The sequence below is a fragment of the Charadrius vociferus genome, unplaced genomic scaffold (genome assembly GCF_000708025.1).
Source record: "Charadrius vociferus isolate BGI_N301 unplaced genomic scaffold, ASM70802v2 scaffold549, whole genome shotgun sequence".
Lineage (NCBI taxonomy): Eukaryota > Metazoa > Chordata > Aves > Charadriiformes > Charadriidae > Charadrius > Charadrius vociferus.
Window position 1 is genome coordinate 3,174,897 of NW_009650103.1, and position 18,860 is coordinate 3,193,756.

Sequence of the window (18,860 nt, forward strand, 5' to 3'; positions counted from 1 at the left end):
TCCAGTGGTGAAGTTAATACTGTAATATGGGAACTCTTAACCTTTAAAACACAGCACAGGCATTTTCTTGTTGAGTTCTAGTTACCTGTTGTTACTGCGTATTCCATTCTTAAAGAAGATTAAGAAAGGGTTGGGTTTTTTTTGTCTTGTAAATAAGTGTGGCTTCTTAACTATCTCAAATTTGTTTTGCATTTCTGCAGGTCAAATAGCAACAAATGAAGCACTGAAAAGGGATTTGGAAAGTATTATCATTGGTTTACAGGAATACCTGGAAAGTGTTAAGTGTCAGGCAAAACAGGCCAATGAAGAATGTAAGGAGTTGAAGAAAGATAAAGAATCTTTGCTACAAAGATTGGCAGATCTAGAAGAGGAAAGAAATAACCTGGAAATAGTTGCCATGGATGCAGAAAATATGAGACAAGTAAGGCTTAATACTGTGTTTCTTCCCAAATTCAGATACCAAAGAATAAACTTTAAAAAAAAAATACGCAAATGGCCAAATGTGGAATAGCAAAGCACAGTTTCTTGGATAAAATAATTTTTTTATATGGTAACTTCAATTTGATACGCACATTAAGAACAGAATTTGGCCTTTAAAACCAGTTGGAAGAGACATACAGTAAATCTGTGCTTTATGGAAGATGTCTCAGAAATGCAGGCTTTACCTTTCAGAAGTTGCTGAAAATGGATTTGCAGTCGATATCATAATGAATTGCATTAGTGAAAACTGTCTGGACACTAGCCAAGGATGCCCGTGTTATTAGTAATTGGCTGATAGGACAGATACAAGCTAAGAGAGCTGTCTTAGTATCCTGATAAGTTTTATGTAAACCTTAATACCAGGGGCAAAGTGTATTGCTTTAAGCTACACCTTTCTAACTTGAGTGTAGATTTTTGTGCAGTCTGTCACAGTAGCATCCTTGACCTGACCTTTGAATGTGGTAGTGCCACGTAGCTTTAAGTTTTAACGTTTAGTGATCAGGGTTAGTTATTTCGATCTATCTGCTGTCACGTTGACGATGAGTTCCAGAGTAACAGAAGAAGAGAGGCAATGTACTCTAAGAAATCCTGGCTCTCCTGTGTATATATTTCTAAAATGAATGTAAAATTCCAGGAAATCACAATGCTGGAAGGCGCACTCCAAGAGCAGCGAGAAATAAATGAATCGCTCAGAGATGCACAAGGGGACATCAGTGCCTATGAGGCTGAACTGGAAGCCCAGCTAAGAGACAGAGACACTGAAGCCAATCAGCAAAAAGAAGAATTGGAAAGACTGAAACAACTTAGCCAGGTAAGAACAGAGCTCTTATGCTGCCAAAGGGATAATACGCCCTGGGACAAGGGACAGCCAAACTCCTCCATACCACATCTCCAATGTTGACTTGCAAATAATTGTTGGTTTAGGTGTGCCCCCAAATGGAAAGTGGTATCAGTTTGCTAGGATTTATAACTGCCTTGAAGCAAGGTACTGATCATTTGGGGACGCTGTAGAGAATATTCACCATATTTAAAGGGAAAATAGTAATCTGCATCTTTTTGGAAAGAGACAACTGTGCACACATCGAAGAATTGACACTAAAGCAGTCCTATGAAAAGTGGCAGGTGAAAGACAAAGGTTGCCTTTGCTCTTTGTGGTAAAAATAGAGTTTTATAGCAATTTTTTAAAAATTTTGTAATATATTATAAAGTACTAGCTTTCTGCTGGGGGAGAACAATGTATGCTTTAATTTGTACAGTCCCGTTCTATCTTACTGTTGGGGATCCTCATCTGGATTCATGTATGATGATGTATAATAACTACTTTCTAGGTTCAATTTCCATTCATCAGAAATCAACATAGCGGTGGGGTTTTTTTTGCAAGACTTATTCCAACTGCACATTCCAGATTGCAGGCAGAAATGGAAATGCAGAACAGTAAAGCTGGTGTTCTGTCCCCAACCCCTCCAAGTCTTTTAGTTTTGATGTTTCAGGAAAAACTTGGAATGTTTCTGTAGAACCCTGATAAGATGTAAATCTGTCAGTTACCTGGTGGGTAGGACATGCTCATGCTAGAATTTACAATACTAGTCGTGATGATGAAGACAATGTTTTAGGAAATACACCTGTTATCTGTACCTGGTAATGGGTTAATTTGGGATGGTTGGGGTTGTTTTCTTATTTGTTGTCTTTTTTTTTTTTTCTTCTGGAGGTGTTGTCATATTGTTGTTGTTTTAAGAAATACAGCTGTTGTGTACTTAGGTGACAGGTTGGGGTTGGGAGTGGGGATATTAATCTGAAGGCTTTCTGTGTTTGTAGATGGAACTGTCAGCCCTGCAAGCAGAACTTGAAAAAGAAAGGCAAGCGTTAGAGAATGCTCTGACCAAAGCACAACTAGCAGAAGAGAAGGAACAACAAAATTATAAGCTCCTTTCTCAGTTCAAACAATTGCAGGTGAAGTATTTGTTGCTGTTAAAAAGTTACCTGATACACAGTATGTTTCCCCACTCTCCCAAGGGGAAAGCGATAAGAATTTTAAAGGTTTCTGTATGAATCTTGTTTTGAAGTTCAGTACTACTTATGACTTTTCCCGACTTCAATTTTCTTGTCCAGAAAGCCTATACCATAGTCTTACCTGTCTATTTTAGATATTTAGATTGACCTTTGAAATAATTTCAGAGCTGCTCAGTTATATTGCAGAGGGATTGATAAATTGTTATGTGTATCTTAATTTCCCTCAAGCTTCATGCAGTACATGTCAGTAAGAAAACTACTTGGATGCAGAAGAAAAAACTGATCCAATACTTAAAGCAGAATTTATTCCCTCTGTTTAGAGTTGTGATCCTGAGGAATCTTGCTGAATTTCCACAAAACAGTAATGGCATTCAAGTACAATAGGCAACAGAGCTTGTGATCCTGGAACTCACAGGCATTTCATGAACTGCATAGGTGTACAGAAACACCTCTATTTAATACAGTGTCACAGAGCAGCGCCTCATCTTAACTAAGATTAGAAATGGAGCGTTCCTCTTCCTAAAGCTGCTGAAAGGCTTGATCAACAGGATTTATCTAGGCAAGAGTAATATACTGGGTTCAAGATCTTCAAAATATGGCTGGCAAAGAAACTCCCTTCTCTTTCTTTTTTTAAGTGCTGCATGATTAAAGCAGTTTCCCTCATTGTGGGAAGGCTGGGTTCAGTCCTCCTTTCTCTTTCCTATCACATACTCCTCAGAGGTTACAAGTACCATCAGAATAGAATAGTTCATTTGGAAGGGACCTACAACAAACTTCTAGTCCAACTGCCTCACCACTACAGGATGAGCTTGTAAATGATCCTTACCAGATACTAGCACTATAATTTTTGCTGAAGCTTGCCAATGTGCAGAGAAGAGTTTAAGACCATTGAGGCCAGGACAAGTGTGATTCCTTGGTCTAGTGGCTGGGACAGTGTCTGCAATTGTTCCATTGTTTGTTATGGATAGATAGCGTGACAGGCTTCTGTATGGCACTGGGCTTTGCTTATGTAAAGACAGTACTTCCTTAGTTTATGGAAAGGGTAAGATCACTTTTGAACTGGCATTTAAATACTTTTCAACATAAAGGAAACTGAAGGGCAAAGATTGTTTGGGATGTTTTTGTTTTGTTGATGATAGTGGTTCAGGCCACACTGAGAAAAATGTTTGAACTCTATTTAAAAAAACAGAAAACAAACAAACAAAAAAAACCAACCTCCAAAAAACCTGCCACTAACAACAAAAACCGCAAAACAGGTCTAGGTATTAAAAATTGTAGCTTTTATCATATGTGCATTTGTTTGCTTATGGTTGTGTGGGTGGGGTTTTTGTCTTTTTTTTTCCTAGGGAGACAATAATCTCCTGAAACAACAGCTTAAAGATCTTCAGAATCAGCTAAACCATGCAGTTGGTAACTTAATTCATCCTGAGGAAGTCTTAGCTCGTATAAATGAACTCAAGCAGAAGCTTCAGACAGGAGTTGGAGAGATTGAGTGAGTAAAATAAAAGTACACAGTGTTAGATTTGTGCATGTGAAATTGGTAAGTACCTGAGAGCAACAAGGTACCTGTGCTGCATCCTACTGAGTCCAACTCAGGGCAGTTCAAACATGAATTTCAGCACCATGTGGTTATTACGAGAAAATCACCTGAGCTCAGTCACCGTATTATGAATATGCAGTCCCCTTGGGCTTCACTGCAGGGGACAAGGCAAAGGGTTCCCCCCTGCCACTTCGTCCATAGCAACAAAGAATAGTAATAAACAATGGTAATAAACAAAGACAGGATGGTATGAATAGAGCCAGGGTGGAGGTCTGTCTGTGCAGTGTAATGTGTTCAGTGCTACACCTGAGTTCGTTTATGGTGGATGACTTAAACTTGCACTATTGTGTTAGGCGTCATTCTTTCAGTATCTGGTATCACAATTTAAAATCACTGTTTTCTGTCTTGGAACCTGGATTGTTTCTCTTTCAGATGTCAGAATTCAGCTGATGTTTTAGGGAAAAGCCTTGCAAATCTGCAGAAAGAATTGAATGACATCCTTGCTGATGCTCAGAGGGAAAAAGAGAAAGCATGGGCTAGACAGAGACAATTGCAGGAGGAAATGGTATCCCAGCAGGAAAAACTGGAAGAAGTACAGGAGAAATATAGACAGGCACGTATCAAAGCAACAAAAGCAAGAGTAAGACAATTTTGGCTTAGTCTAAAAAATGTAACGTGCAGCCAAGGGATGATGTTTCACTGTTGATGTAGCTTTGCTACCTTCCATCTTTCGGAGAAGTATAATTTTACTGAAGGTAGCCAAATTGAATATTTTTACTTGTCAGAAACACATTGACAACTTGCATCAGAGCAGGATGCTGTTAGTTGTGATTAGGACAGGAATACTAACCATTATTAGAGTTTTGATTTTTCTATTGTGCACAAATGTACATTATGTAATAATTTTCATTATAAAGAAACTCTGTAAGCAGGCAAAAGCTTCTGAATGCTTCCATGCTGTGCATACTGTGAAATTCTGGTTAAAGTAGTGAAACACATCAGCCATTCTTGCTTGCTTTTGATGAGCGTTAATTCGGATATTTGGCAGGACACATGTGGCTTTGCAACCTTTTCTTGGCTTTTATTATATAGAACTTGAAAACATGTTGCTTGGAGGAGAAGAGTTTAATGTACCTTAAAATTTCCAAAAGCAATCTTGCAGCAAATTTTAGCTGTATGATAACAAGGAGAGACCTGCTTTTTGGTGTTTATATAACAGTAGAGTCAGAATTTGACTTTTTTTATTAATAGCCTTTATGATTTTTGCCTGATTATTTGGTGAATTTGAATTTAGACTCAATGATATGTCTCGGAGGCAGCAAAGATTTTAATTACAGGTACAAAAATATAGCTAGTGTTCACCTCAAAATCGCTATACATACCACTACCAAAATAACTTGGGCATTTTTTAAAATGTAATAGTTACAGTGGCAAAGCAGTTCTTTTTCCTTTCACTTCTGGTATGCTGGTAACTGCACTTCCCAAAAAAATTGTTTCTTTAAATCGTTAAAATAGGGTGTCTTTTGGTTGAAGAAAATATCATTTTGGCTACTCAATTCTAACTTATTTCTCCTATAGGTTAAAGCTGAAAACAGGCAGAATAAGAACAAGGTCCACCAGTTAGAGAATGAAATTCAACATTTACATGAAAAAATAAAGAGCATGGAAGAAATTCAGGGCCTTGCTGATCAACAGCTCCAAGAGGCAGATGAAGAGAAAGAAACTATTCTTGCTCAACTGGAAGATTTAGAGAAAAGGGTAGGAACGAGGAAGGACAAGTCCATGGACTGTGTTTTCTCCTAAAAAAAACATTCAAAAACTTATGAATTATTTTGCTTTCTAAAATAGATCAAATAGCAGGAAGGAACACAGAGGTTAAATATAACGTCTTTCTTTCCCTTAAATTTTATTGGTTGTTGTTGCTTTAGTTTTTTTCTGTTGCTTCTATGTATATGCCCCTATGTATACAATACAAAAGGGGATATGTTCGGGGGGGGGGGGAGGAGAAGTCATACAAATAGAAAGCCTTATGCCCCTTGTTAAACAAAAAAAAAGGGGAATTTTTGGGGGGGGGGGGGAGGAGAAGTCATACCAATAGAAAGCCTTTCTTCTGCACTGCTTTTGACTTAAAACTTATAAAACCTATTGTTTTCCTGGTTTCAGAAAAAAGTAGAAGATGCCAGGGCACAAATGCAATTTGTCAGTCTAGATAAAGAACTGAAGGAATTAAAGAGAGCAATCATCACTTCAGATAAACTAGCAGCTACAGAGCTCTCCATAGCTAAAAATCAGCTAAAGGCTCTTCATGGGACTGTTCTCAGAATTAATCAGGAGCGAGCTGAGGTAAATAAACAGACAATTATTGCTTGTATGTAAGTAGTGTTTTCTAATGCCATCATAATGGGAGCAGTCCTGGTGACATCTTTTAAAGTCAGCTTCAGAGCTTTATTCTGACTTGTCCTACTGCACAGGAGCTCTTGCTTTGGACAGTCTCATCTTGAAATACAATAGATGAATGCCTGAGTAAATTTGGCTGTGGACAGGCGCTTTTGCCGTGTGTTAGAAGGTGAGAGAGAGGCAAGTTTAATCTCTTATTAACTTGAAGTCAAACAATAGATAATGCGTTGTTATGTAAGATAGAAAAGCAATAGAAGGAACTATGGACGCTTGTTCTTGCACTTCAGGATTTTAAAACGGGAATAATTTTTGGCTACATACTAACATGTCCTGTGTAGAAATACTTTAAAGTTAAACAAGAAATTTTATTTTACACAATCTTTACCAGTTTCTGGAATTCCAGAACAGACAAGTGCTGTTGCTTCTTAGTAGTCAGCTTTCCACAAAGCCGCATGAGACATCTGTGCATTTGTGAAGTATTCTTGCAAACTAAAGCTCAAACTAAAATGTCAATTTTAGGAGATTGAGGAAGCCGAAGAGTTCTGTGCTGAGGCAGCTCGTGCAGCTCGGGATCTTGCCAGAGCAGAAGCAGAAATAGAATTGTTACAACAACTCCTCAAAGAGAAGGAAGAACAAGTAGGTTGCAGATCTGTTTGCTCTGTATTATATGAGAAGGATAGAATACTTAAATATATTGGTTAAATGAGTTTCTGAAAATGCCATATTCAGAGGTGTCTGCCCTGCCTTTTTTCCTCAGGTTTTCCCTAGTCACAATGCTCTTCCCTCCGCTGACATATGCCAAAGAACAAAATGAAAACCTCACTGACTAGAATAGCTGACTTTTAAGGAAAACTATCACCTTTATGTGGCTATGTCTGTACACCTCAGCTGTATGAGGGGACGGGAAGAACAATTTTGTTGTATTAAAATGGTACATGTGCTTTGCTAAATGAGCATTTTCGTAGGCATGGATGGGCATGTTTGAAAAAGTTACAGCACAGTCTAATTTAAACTGAAAGTGTTTTGCTTTGATTTAAACTTATATTTTAAATAGTTTCAGCATGAAATGGAGAAAGCTGGTGAGAAGACTGTTGCATCAAGTGCTCAGAAGTTTGAAATTGATAAATTAAATGAAGTTATGGAACAACAAAAAGCAGAAATTGACCGTTTAAGATGGTTGTTGGATAACATTGGGACAGGTAATCTCGCTTTTCTCTCCATTTCTTGCAGATAAGCATGGATGCAGAAGACTTTGCTTTATTTTTTGTATTTCTCGCTGTTTGATCTGAGAAGCTGTTCACAGCTCTGGAAGTTTATTCTAGGAGAATAAGCTGTTTGGGATACCTTCCTGTACAGTTCCTATACAGGATACATTCAGTCCTTAAATCACAGCGCTTCAGTGGATTCTCTGTATATATGTATATGCAGCAAACAGCAGGATAGAGTGCAGTTATGTGAGGTGTACAGATCTCTCCTTCAGATATGAAGAGTGGAGGAAATGGATGGTTAAGGACCAGCAATGGCACTGGCGCTTCCTTTATAGCTTTGCCAGTTGACGTGCCACGTGACCTTTAGAAATTTAGTTAAGTTCTGCCTCAGTTTGAAAATCAGAATGATAGTGCATTCATTTTCGTTAGTTTGTATTAACAACACTTTTTACAACTATTTGGAAAACACTAATTGTGTTATGAATTGTTTATACTGCTCTAGAACATTGTCAGTGATGTATATGTAAGGAAGAATGAGCATCAGTTACCTGTATATGAACTTGTATTTCTACAGTCTTAAAATGACAAACTTGCAAGGGTCGGTGTATATTTGTATCACTATATAATAACAGTTAGTTTGTTTCCCCTGGCAATTATGTTTTTTTTTAATATTGTTTCAGATTAACAGGATAACAGTGATAGAAAAGCTTTAAACTGTTACTTTTAATTAAAGCTTAATGCAGTATTTATGACTATTATTTGCCTTATATACCTATAAAACTGTGATTAATTTACAGGTAACAAAGATGAAATTCACAACTTACAAGATGAAATTGCAGCACTCAAAAATGTGCTTTCATACCAGAATGATTACATCACCAGTATAGCAGATCCATTGAAAAGAAGGGGATACTGGTATTATGTGCCATCATCACAGGTCAGGAATAAAATTCCTATTACTTGGAAAGCAATTTGATATGGGAATGACCATTATAAACTTGCTAGGTTGTGAGAACTTTAGAAAAAATATTGGCTGGCATATAAATACTGAACCAACACGTACACAAATGTTCCTTGATAAAGCTTGTTAATGTGTAGTAATAGGAATCTAGTATACATAAAATTTGTAGACAACTGTTCAAAATGCAGTACTGTAAATTCATTAGGTGAAGGTTTAAAAAAGGACATTACAAACAAACACTTCTTGGAAAACAGTGTTTCTCTGAATTTAAGAGAAATACTGTTAAAATATATTTAGTGTTCTCTTTAAAGCAGCATCATGCTTTGAAGTGAGAGGAAGCAGGGCACATATAGCCTGTTCTTGAAAAATGGGTGCTTTAGAACGTCTACAACGAATAACTTATTTTACATGATTTATTATTTCTAGATTAACGTGTATTCTTTTTTTCTGTAGGCTTCAACTCCTGCTTCCCGCAGCACAAAGGATTCTGGAGTTTGTTTACTGTGTTCTGGCACATTCCTCCCCAGAAAAGGGTGTGGTCAGGACAGGCAGTGCAGGAAGGAAGACTTGCCCAGTCAAGGAGGACGTTGGGTTTACTCACCAGTCAGAAATAGGTTGTACAAAACAAATTCTGGTAAAGGTAAGTCAGTCTCGTGGTCTCAGAATGTTTAGGAGCATACTAAAGATGGACTTGCTTAGCAGACATAGTGAATTTTTTTTTCAGGTGTGTGAATGAATTACAGGTGTTTATTACTGGTGAACTCAGTTTAAGCAGTGTTTATTAGATTTTTGTACATTACATAAAACGTGTGTTACTTTAAAATGTGCGTTTGAAGAATACCTTTAACTGAAAAGGTGATTAAAAATAACTTTATTTTTCTTTATTTCTTTTGTTAAAGATAGAAGAGCGAAAGAAGATAGTGAAGGAAATGAAGAAACTTGTGAACCCAAAGACCCTCCTTTTGTCCCACCTCCTGGTACAGTTATTTACACAGTCCTTCCAGATGGTGCCCCTGTACCTCAGGGAACTGTGGTCTATGGCCCTCCTCCACCTGCATCAGCAAGTGGAGTTTCAGTTGCTCCTGGATCTGTCATCTATGGCCCACCTCCTCTGGGAGCCCCAGTTGTTTATGGCCCTCTTCCTCCAAACTTCACCGTCCCACTCATTCCTGTTGGAGTGCTTCACTGCAATGTGCCTGAACATCACGATTTGGTAAGAGACAGAGCTGTAAGCTAAGTTTAACATAACCTCATTTTCACAGATTAGATTAGTCTGGTGTTTTGGTTTTTTTTGTCTTTTAAAAAGAAGTATCTGCCAGGAAAGTTCTGGATCTACGAGAGCTTGCTGATAAGAATGCTCTGTCTTCAGTGCTAATAGTCCAGTCTTTGCTATCTGTAGCCGCTCCTATGTCTCGGGAGGACTGAAATAGATAATAGGTCTTGATTTTGTTGTTCTGTTTCATGTATGTAGGAGAGTGAAGTCTCAAGGCTAGAAGACACTGTGTATTATTTAAAGTCTCGGAAACGCAAAGATAAATGGGCAGAGGCAGCTGAGCATAAATGGAAAAAAGAGGTGGAAAAATTGCATCAAAACATTGAGGAACTTCTGCATGAAAGAGAAGAGCTGGAACATGAAGTAGCAGAGCTACGAAGAGCAGCTCAAAAACATAACAAACGCAAGTAAGAATATTGCACTAGAATGCATTTAAAGTAAGCGTGTGAAAATGCCTAAACTTGTTTTCAATAAAAGTAAATTTTGACTCATTTACAGTTAATGTTTTTGTCTGTATAGTATGTGTAACGACTAGAACTTCAAGAGGCTCAGGGCCTCTGGCATTTTGTATTTTAATTCCATGTCTGTCTTCCTGATCTTTTAGGGACTTTATTGAAGGGTATACTGACAACCTTATTGCAGAAATGCAGTTAGAAAAGTCTCTTAAACATCATGAAGATATCGCAGATGAAATTGAATGTATAGAGAAGACTCTTCTGAAACGACGAGCAGAGCTTAGAGAGGCAGATAGGCTACTTTCAGAAGCTGAAGTGGAACTTGAGAGCACACGGGGGAAAGTAAGTAAAGCCATAACTCTTAAGTGCATAAGGATTTGTGTGTAACCTTAAGATTGTTTTAAGCAGAGAATTTTTGTTTGTCTAAGCAGTTTATTTTCACTTGGATAACCTGCAACCTTTTAAAATGCTTCTATTTGAAAATAATGAGATAACCTGTGCTAAATGTTTCAGTCCTTACCAAAGCGAAGAAGCTTTTCTGCTCTGGACAAGAGAGGAGAAAAGGTTCTGCTTCGTGGTGTACAAAGGGATAAATTGCAGGTGGAATATTCAAGCTAAGAGGAGGTCATCTTTAGACAGCTGAACTGCAGGTTATGGATGTGGAAAGCATAAGATGGGAATGTATTGTCTAAATAATGCTCAATTTTTGCTCTAGACTAAAGACACTATTCAAAAGTACAATCGTGCCAAACAGCATTTGTCCTGTACTGAAACTGAAGCAAAGGAGCTAGAGCGAAGGGCTCAGGAAATGGCCATTAAACTGGTGAAAGCAGATCAGCAATTAAGGTACACTGTTCTTGTGAATTTATATCAAATGGGGATGAGAAGAACAAGATTTTTTCAAATATCAAGATGGTGCTTTTGGAGAGGGAGAGCTGTTAAAATGTTAATATGTAAGGCATAAATGCTTCTTTAGGTTATTACAGGCAGATACAAGGGAGTTAGAAAAGCATAAGAGGGAACAAGAAAGTATTTTGAAGGAAATCAACAAAATGGTGGCTGCAAGAGACACTGAGTTCCAGTCGTTAAACCAGAAGATAGAAATGCTAACTGAAAGGTCAGTATTTTTAATTTACCATAAACTGTATTAGAGAAAATAAAAATGTCCCTCCTCCAAGAAGCTACTGCCTAAGGTGTTCTTGTTTCTTCTGAGTTGTGTTTTTATTCTCCCTGTCAGTCTTCAGAAGCTTCAAGGAGATATTAAAGTTGCAGAAGGTAATGAAGAACATCACCTCCAAATCCTTAAAGAAGCAGAAAACCTTCTTCAAGGCAAGAAAACTGAACTGGAAAGATTAAAAGATCAGGTAAGGCTTATCTTACTAACTCTGGACTATCAATGTTGTTATTTTTGAGGTAACTGAAAGCTGAGAAGAGTCTTAAGTTCTGAACTGCCTTGTCTGAAAAATATAATACTTAAGTTTGTTTTAATGTTGGTAATTTGAATTCTCTCTGTTCTGTCTCATAATAAGCATGATCCCAATCTTGCTGGTGTTTCTGTGTAATAAATGTTACTGCGTTCTCTATGACAATTCTTACTGCTTTTCAGAATGAGAGACTTAACTCACTGAGGTACGGGACTCTGCTGTCCAGATCAGAACTTAGTCTTTAGTACTGGCTGTATTACACAGGTTCAGCAAACGAAGCTCACTGCTCTGATGCTTGTGTTACGCAATTCAAATAAATCTCTGGTGGGGAACACCATACTGCACTTGTTCTTGTGCACATGTGTAGCTACAAAAAGAAAAGCCTTCAAATGCCTCTTCTGTTAAACTTCCATTGTAGATTACTGCTCAGCAACAAGAGCTCTTGTATCTGGAGCAACAGTCAGATCAAAGAAAAGAAGAGCTCCATGTCCTTCAAGACTGCATTTCTCAAAAGAAAGGTGACCTCAAAGAAGCTCTTCGAGATGGAGAGAATGAAGCAAATGAAAAACTACGCCAAATAAGAGTAACTTTTCTAAATGAGTTTTCGATTCATTATATCTATGAAGGACAACATTGTATCTCTGAAGGACTATTCTTTACAGAAGTAACAAAAACATCCCATAAAGTTTCCACAAAATCAGTTTTGCTTTCTACAATGTCCCAAAACCCACTGAAAAAATAGAACAAGCAAGTTTATAGTTTTGTGTGGCTAAGAGCTTGGTCCAGATGCACAAATTAGTAGAACTCCCTAGTTCCAGTAATGCTTACAGAATTGGTCCCTTGAGAACTAAATTATATTAAATAGAAGTCTGTGAATGATTTGCTGAGACAAGCAGCTTCTAAAGCAAATCAGTCTGAGTGTGTGTAAAACACAACAAAACTGACGTTAGTCGGATGTCTGTCTCCATCCCCATTTACTTAGAAATGGTTCTGTGCTTCTTTCTAAAATAAAAACAAAGTATCCAGGTTTAATTACATTTGGGGGGGGCTTTTCATCTGACTTCCTGCTTTAAGGCCTACCTGTTTTTCACGTAATGACGGTGTTCTGCTCAGACTTGTAGATCAAAATCTTTGCAAGATTACTGCTTCAAATTGTCAACAAGCAAGACTTTAACCTAAATATTCCCTATTTTTTGTTTGATTACACCATTAACTGTAGCAATAAACTCTGGAATTAAATTGACCAGAATATTGGTGATGGACTTTTATAAATATTTAGAACATCCGTTTAAAGCAAAACTTTATTTAAAATGGCAAATAATGGCATTCCTTATAACACTGATATATTTCCACAGGAAATAAAACTACTTCTGGAAGAGCTTAATGTTGAGAGGAAAGAACTGGATGTGCAGATTAATGAGAAAAGAGCACAGCTTTTGATCATAAAGAAAGATATTGGAAAAGAGGAAGAAAATCTTCATGGAATAGTTGGGCAAATTACCAGGCATAAGATAGGTATGTCCCTGGCTTTACTAGATGGTATTTTGTGCGGATTGAAAAGATACTCTGAGCTCTTACTTGTACATTGCTGCAGTCTTCTGTTGCTCACTCCTTTTTAAGCATTGTGCACGACTGCAGAGGAGGAGTTCTCTGTAATTCTTGCAGTTTATACAGAGCTGACTAGCAACCCTCTGCGTAAGTTGAAGGAGTGCTTTGTGCTGCTTTGTGTTTGAGACAGGAGTTTTTCATGCCAGAGAGAAATGTAAACAAATCTGCTGTCAGGAGCGATCAGTTAAGTTCATGCTCGAGCACCGTGTGGTTAGGAGACATTCATTGTGCCACATTCACAGATGAAGAATTAAACACTGGGACATGTGGGGAAATGGAGGAATCTCCTTCCAAGCAGTTACATGCTGTCAGATTGTGGAAAGTGTAACCAGCAGCAGTTTGCAACTGTTAAACAATGAAATAAAATATCAAAATAAAAGTACATCACTCAGATACTCTGTCCCAGACTAACTGCCTAGGGAGTAGGAAGAGTAGGAGCCCTAGGGACCTGCAACTTGCTGGTAGAACAGCATCAGATACAATACCTGGTGCGTCTGACATAGTGATTGAAAATGTGAAGAGTTTTACAGGGATGGTATCAGTACAGTGTCTCTTTAGTTTTCCTTGGTGCCTTTTTTTGCAAATAGAGTGCATTTAATATGCTGGTAATAACCTCTGATTTCTTTCATCTTACTAGAACTGAAACATGTACTGGAGATGCTGGAGCTTGAAAATAATGAACTTAAAGGTTTGAAACTGCAACATGACCAAAAGGTCAATGAGCTAGAAAAGATTCAGGCTGCAATTCTAGACGTAAGTACTTCTTCTGTACCTAATATATTAGCTGGAAAAAGAGCTTCATATATTCTGTGGTTCTGTTAAGATCTGGGTAACAGAGTCCCTACGCTTCTAAATCAGTCAGTTTCTAGTCTGATTGCAGCTTATCACAGAAGTGACTTAGGTCTGCTCAGGCCCTTTGAAATAAGCAGATTCTTTTGGTGAATATGATGGAGAGAGGGTAAAAAGACAGAAGGCTCTTCTGTGGCTGTGGAATGATGAATACTGTTTTGTTGGCATTAGCTTCCAGAGTCTTCTTACCTGGATTCTGTCTGTGTCGTCACTTGCATTACTAACTCATCTGAATGATCTTCTCTACCATTAGAAAGGTATTTTAGCTCAGCTAGTCTCTTGTCTTTTTGACTGATAAAGACAGACATTCAGCTTTGCTGCCAGCAGGCAGAGGGATCAGTGGCATCCCTTTGGAAGGCTCACGGTACCTGCAGGATTGTTGGGTCAGAGTCCGGGATAGCCTTCCTTTACTCAGTTGTGCAGTTCAGAAAACCTAACACGTTTGCAAAGATGGCATTTATAAGCAGATATTACCTGCTGCTTACTTTTAAAAGACTTTACCTCTTCTCTCTGTACTCCTTCTATGAAGGACAGGGAAAAGAAGAGACTGGTCGATGTGCTTGGTACCTTTCTGTTACCACATTAAAAGCTGTCACCTTTCTGTGTTACCTGAGCATCTTGCAGCCCTTGAAGTGGTCATTCTCTCAGAACACCTGTGATGAAGGGATGTGGTACTCATACAGATGGGGGGAAAATGGTGGTTAAACTACGATGGAACAAAGAACTGCACCGCTATCTTCTAGTCCTCGTGCTCACATTCATCATAAACGCACTCAAATTAATTTGGCACTTGAAGCAGTTATCCCTGTTAGAATGCAGTAGTTGTAGAGGGTACTCTCGCCTGCATGTGATCTCTGAATGAAAAGTTTTTAAACTGCTGCAGCTAAAGATGTTAATAACTTGTTCTACTCCTTGACCATGTGAATGTGTTGTTCACAATGCCTTCTTTTGCAGGAGAAGTTAAAATTGGAGAATATTCAGAGATTATTTCAGTGTCAGCAAGGGGAAGTAGATTGGCAGGAACAACTACTCAAGAAAGACCGTCAGGAAAATGAACATCTGGTTTCTCAAATGCGCACTCTGCAAAGTAATATTGAGTCTTTGAATAAAGAAAAGGAAAAGCTTGAAGATGACTGTCAGAGTTTGGAAAAGAAATTGTCACAAACCAGAAGGTGGGAGGAAGATATTTTTTGTTTGTTTGTTTTTCTGCAAATATCAGAAATGATTGGAAGTGCCTTGAATGTCTGTTTATCATCATTAAAAATACAGCTATAACTTTGAGATGCCCCATTATACAGAATATGCTATTTCTTATATCCTGTAGAGGTTTTATTGTAAGCATGTTTACAGCAGACTTACAGAAAATATTCTGCAATGAAGCTGATGAATGCAACAGCATTTGTTGTATCATGGCAATGCAATGAAACATGTTACGAAAAGCAAAATATTAAGTCTTGGCACAGGACAGCTGTCTTGCTCTCATGACTACGAGGTAGCATCCCCTTGAGCTGAGAAGATTTTTACTAAAATGCAGCTGGTTTTTAGAGTCCTTGTCAAGTAGTTCTAACAAACTGAAAATATGTATTCACATTTTACAGAGACTTAACTGCTACTGAAGGTAGCAGCAGAACTACATTGTCCAATATAGAACAAATGGAACTGGATGTTAAAAACCTGCAGCAGGAAGTACATCTACTGAACAAACAAAAAAAATCACTGAATGGAGACATTATTGTCGTACAGAAAGATCTTCAAGGTAAAGAACAATGTTTGGTTTTAAACTGTAATATATTTTAAGAGTAATTTTGTTAAAAGACACACTGTAATTGTCCTGTGTGATACGAAATATCCAATGTGCTCAAATATTGACAGGCAGAAGGTATTTAACATGTTGAAAAGATGGAAATTTTGGAAAGTGTTTTTCTATTGATTACTCTTCATTTATGAAAAGAGATAAATTATTTGTATAGGTATTTCAAATTGCTGACTGAAAATCTGTTGCCAAATATTTTTCTAGAAAAAAAAGAAGAACTAGAAACACTGAAAGGAGAATTAAAGGACTCCAAGCAACAGCTTCAACTGGTAGAACAGGTCAGTTTTGATGAAATACATACTTACCTTCCCGTAGTGAGTAGATTGTTGGGGTGTCGTTTATCACAACAGTTGACAGTCCATCACCTGCTTTTTGTCTAGGCACTCTAGCTCAAATCTGACCTTGCAGAGCTCATAAGCAATGGCTAGTGTATTTCCTTGTTCTTGCGGAGTTTGGACTACAGTAGGTACAGCACCAAATGAGACTTCTGGTTTGGGTTTTCTGTGTAAGTGGCAGCTGTGATGACTCTCCTGGTCAGATTGTTATTACCAAGTTGGAGTGTGTGGCTGCTTTTTGGTTTTATTTTTGGGTTGTTCGGTTTGGTGGAGAGTTTAGAGGGTTTTTTTGTAGGTTTGGTTTTAAATTATCTTCTTTCTAGAAAACAATCCAGACACAGAAGCAAAGTGCTCTGGCTTATGGTTTTTTAGTAAGATGCTTTTTGTTGGTTTGGGTTTTTGTGAGTTTTTTTTTTTTGAACTAGCTTCTGGTGGTTCCTATTGTTTCAGCTCACTCAGTGGCTGGTTTAAATGGAAGGTAATCTTCCGTGTGATTAGGGTGATCAGTTCTGTTCTTTCAAATGCAAGCCTTTTAGCCAGAGAGCTGTTACACGTACCAGCCAGTTTTAAGTCACTTGATTTTATGGTTTATATTCCAGGATTTGAAAAATAATACAAGGCGTCAGGATGAGTTGCTTAGAGAGCAGGCAACCCTAAAAGAAGATATCCTGGAGTATTTAAGGAAACGGAAGGATTGCCAAGAGAGACAGAAAAAGAGGGAGAACCAATTGCAGCAGCTCCAGAAAGAGATCGAAGAGAAAGAAACAGAACTAGCCAAACAAGAAGCGGTAATGAGCCTGCTGACTTACCTCGTTTTCGCCTGACCTCTAAAACTAATGCAGGCTAAAAAGATTGGGTGCAAGTTTCCAAATACTATACCAGTGCTTTAAGAAACACAAAGCCTCATTTTTAGAGAAATAGCAGTGAAGAAAAAGCTTCAACATTCAGTTATGTTTTAGTGAAAATTAGTGTGTCACAAAAAAGGACTGTGTCTTCCTTCTCAGCAGGGTCATCTTATACTGAGCTGAGCACAAAACTTCTGTAAGTCCGCACTGACCACCGAGTGCGAGAAGGGCTAGTGTAGTGGAAGGCACTGTGCAGTGCGGTACCTCGGCTGCTGGGGGGGCTGGTACGGGTGAGGAGATGGACTGGTACAGATTACTCTCTGTAATTCTGGTTTGCCAGCTGTCAAGACAGAGCAGCTGGGTATAGCTCAGAGAACTTCTTCCCATGCTGTTGATTTCTCTTGGGAGATGAGCAAACTATGTAGGGTACCTGAAATGATACAATGGATTTCAAGTGAAACTCATCAAAACTTAATTCCAGCTGTATTCCGTAACTCCAAAACTAAACAAAAAAAAAATTCTAGGGCGCTTTTAATCCTGAAGTTTCCTTTTGATTTTGAGTGGATCACTATTGGCAGCTAGCTTTTGTTCTTCTCTTCTACAGTTTTTCTGTATAAAGCCCCTCAGCTGTTCATGAAAATTAGGGCTTAATCATATATCCCTGTAGTAAAATTAACTTACGTTTGCTGAGCAGTTTCAGCAAAGTGTTAACCAAAAGAAAAACTGAGGGAGCTATACTGAAAATGAGAGGCAAGAAAATGATAAACTTTTATGTCAGTAAGGGAGTATTAGACTACCGTTCTTTCCAACTCCCGCTGCTTTAACTTCTCTGGTATTTTTTGGTGATGGTGTTTGTCCTCATTGAGTTGGTACTAGTTAAAGCTTGAAGTGGTGGGTTTTTTGGCAGAATCTACATCGCCTCAAGCAAAATTCAGAGCATGAAGGAAAAAAACTGGAAGAATGTACTGCTAAAGTGAAAGAGCAGAAAATACTATTGGACAAGGAGTTAACAGAACAACAAAAGAAACTGGAGCAGGCAATAGCAAAAGTGAGGCTGGCGGAAGAAAACATCAGGAAACTGGAAAAGGAGGAGTCCCGATGTGCAGCACTTGAAGAAACTGTCCGAAAAAGCAGTAAGATTCAATGCACAAGTAAATTGTTACAGTCTGGGTTCTAAAGTCTAATGAAGCAAACAAGTATTTCTGTTAATCTCACTTGGTTTCTAAGGCAGCACCTGGATTGACTCTCAGTCCTTAAACTGACTTGCTCAAAGAACTGAAATTCTAAAGCCAACTGGTGTTCTGTCCACTCTGACCTTGTGTCAGTGCTTTTACAAACCACTGCTCAGCACATAAATGTGTTTGAAAAATACCTAATGTATATGAAATATGCCAAGGTACTTATATTTCTGCTAATTGGGATTGTTTTAAAAAAAATGTTAATTACAGAACATCAGCTCTCAGAAAAAGAATTACAATTACAAGAAAAAAATAGAGAAATACAGTCTCTTCAAAAAGAACTGGAAGTCTCCAAGTCTGAGCTAAACTGCCTCCAAGATCAGATAGCATCGGAGAGGAACAAAGCAGAAAAACAAATCTGGAGTCTGAAAGAAGCAATGAAAATGCAAAGGATGCAACTTGAAAGAAAACTTCATGTAAGTCC

At 38.0% G+C, this 18,860-nt stretch overlaps 1 protein-coding gene across 1 annotated transcript in view; it reads left to right on the forward strand.

Moving 5' to 3' along the window:
- Positions 1–18,860, forward strand: part of CNTRL (centriolin) — a 34,587-nt gene that overhangs the window by 12,347 nt on the left and 3,380 nt on the right. Inside the window, exons 12-37 of the mRNA XM_009892267.1 lie at positions 201–421; positions 1,115–1,291; positions 2,296–2,430; positions 3,837–3,982; positions 4,463–4,643; positions 5,609–5,788; positions 6,194–6,373; positions 6,947–7,063; positions 7,482–7,626; positions 8,433–8,572; positions 9,050–9,236; positions 9,496–9,809; positions 10,068–10,276; positions 10,474–10,666; positions 11,040–11,170; positions 11,301–11,441; positions 11,562–11,688; positions 12,167–12,331; positions 13,104–13,263; positions 13,994–14,109; positions 15,160–15,377; positions 15,804–15,961; positions 16,223–16,296; positions 16,953–17,141; positions 18,106–18,331; positions 18,647–18,852. Of these exons, the coding sequence (XP_009890569.1) occupies positions 201–421; positions 1,115–1,291; positions 2,296–2,430; positions 3,837–3,982; positions 4,463–4,643; positions 5,609–5,788; positions 6,194–6,373; positions 6,947–7,063; positions 7,482–7,626; positions 8,433–8,572; positions 9,050–9,236; positions 9,496–9,809; positions 10,068–10,276; positions 10,474–10,666; positions 11,040–11,170; positions 11,301–11,441; positions 11,562–11,688; positions 12,167–12,331; positions 13,104–13,263; positions 13,994–14,109; positions 15,160–15,377; positions 15,804–15,961; positions 16,223–16,296; positions 16,953–17,141; positions 18,106–18,331; positions 18,647–18,852 (4,436 nt within the window). The remainder of the gene's footprint in view (positions 1–200; positions 422–1,114; positions 1,292–2,295; positions 2,431–3,836; positions 3,983–4,462; positions 4,644–5,608; positions 5,789–6,193; positions 6,374–6,946; positions 7,064–7,481; positions 7,627–8,432; positions 8,573–9,049; positions 9,237–9,495; positions 9,810–10,067; positions 10,277–10,473; positions 10,667–11,039; positions 11,171–11,300; positions 11,442–11,561; positions 11,689–12,166; positions 12,332–13,103; positions 13,264–13,993; positions 14,110–15,159; positions 15,378–15,803; positions 15,962–16,222; positions 16,297–16,952; positions 17,142–18,105; positions 18,332–18,646; positions 18,853–18,860) is intronic.